Source organism: Frankliniella occidentalis, unplaced genomic scaffold (genome assembly GCF_000697945.3).
Source record: "Frankliniella occidentalis isolate FOCC.00 unplaced genomic scaffold, Focc_3.1 Scaffold1059, whole genome shotgun sequence".
NCBI classification, from domain to species: domain Eukaryota; kingdom Metazoa; phylum Arthropoda; class Insecta; order Thysanoptera; family Thripidae; genus Frankliniella; species Frankliniella occidentalis.
The window spans coordinates 8773-9992 of NW_026268165.1; the positions used below are offsets into that span (position 1 = coordinate 8773).

Sequence of the window (1220 nt, forward strand, 5' to 3'; positions counted from 1 at the left end):
GCCTGCCCGCCCGCCCCGCCGCGCCCGCCGCGCCCCCGCCCGCTGATGCCGGCGGGGCGGGGCGGCCGGAGCCCACATCACTCGGCGCGGCGCACCGCTCCGGCCAGACCTTCGCAGCACTCCTCTCGGCTCACACTGGTCAGCACCGCCCCTGCAGCATGTCGCCCTCCGTGAGCTCCGCCGGCGCCGCCGCGTGCGTCGCCCTCGCCCTGCTGCTCGTCAGCTCGACGGTCGCCGCCCCCGCCGCCTCCTCGACCACCACCAGCGCGCCCGCACCCGCGCCCGTGGCCGCCATGCCCGAAAACACGCCGCTGCAGCCGGGCGAGGAGTTCTACGACCAGCGGCAGAACGGGTCGGAGAACTACCGCATCCACATGGACGGCATGGTGGTGGTGGTGGCGCCCCCAGAGGCCCTCATGTCCGTGGCGGGAGCGGCGGGCGCGGCCGGCGGCCAGGGCGGCCAGCTCGAGCAGCAGCTCCTCGACATCGTCGCGCAGCAGCAGGCCGCCGGCGTCGAGGACAACGACGTCAAGCCCGGCAAGCCCGGCGCCAAGCCCCCGCAGCCCTGCGTCGAAGGCACCCCCGGCTGCAAGAAGCGCCGCCCCGCCGGCAGCCTGCCCGCAAAGTCGTAAGCATTCGCTCGTCCGTCCCGTATCCCGGCGCCGAAGGCGACGTCGGGAGTTGACGTTTTCACAAATCATTGTACGCCCCAGCGGGGATTCGAACCCAGGACGTCTCTGTCATCAACAGGGGGAGATTTCAACAAGAGGTTGTTCACTTGAACGTGCACAGTTGTTGTACATGCACCGGGTAAAATGGCGAGATGGCGTCGGTAAAAATGCGGGCTTGCCTACAGGTGCCTTGGCGCCTTACGGCCGGAGAGGGTAGGCAAGCCAGTTCACACCGGCGTCTTCCCTGTTACTTCCGGTCCATGCACTTGTAGAGGAGGGAGGTGTCAAAGTTGTGTATCACCGCTTGCAGGACAATTTTATTCATATCGTAAAGTTCGCTACAAAATAGGCACAACGGATCACCATTTTTTGGTAAATCGTGGGTTCAAAGGTTATATCCCTCGCACGCATATTTGTCATCTTCTCACCTTCTATCAACCACATTTCATAAAAGGGGTTCGCTTTTTATCTTTTCTGGCCTTTTTTCACGACTCTTTTGTTTCCCATCTTATTTCTTCTACAACCTTTCGCCTTTCCTAGACCCATAAG

The 1220-nt window shown here is 63.0% G+C and overlaps 1 protein-coding gene across 1 annotated transcript; it reads left to right on the forward strand.

Moving 5' to 3' along the window:
- The first annotated feature begins 77 nt into the window (after window positions 1–77).
- LOC127748618 (uncharacterized) lies at window positions 78–1214 on the forward strand. The gene has a single exon (XM_052275856.1). The coding sequence runs from the start codon at window positions 159–161 to the stop codon at window positions 630–632; it is 474 nt and encodes a 157-aa protein (XP_052131816.1). The 5' UTR covers window positions 78–158; the 3' UTR covers window positions 633–1214.
- Window positions 1215–1220: the final 6 nt, after the last annotated feature.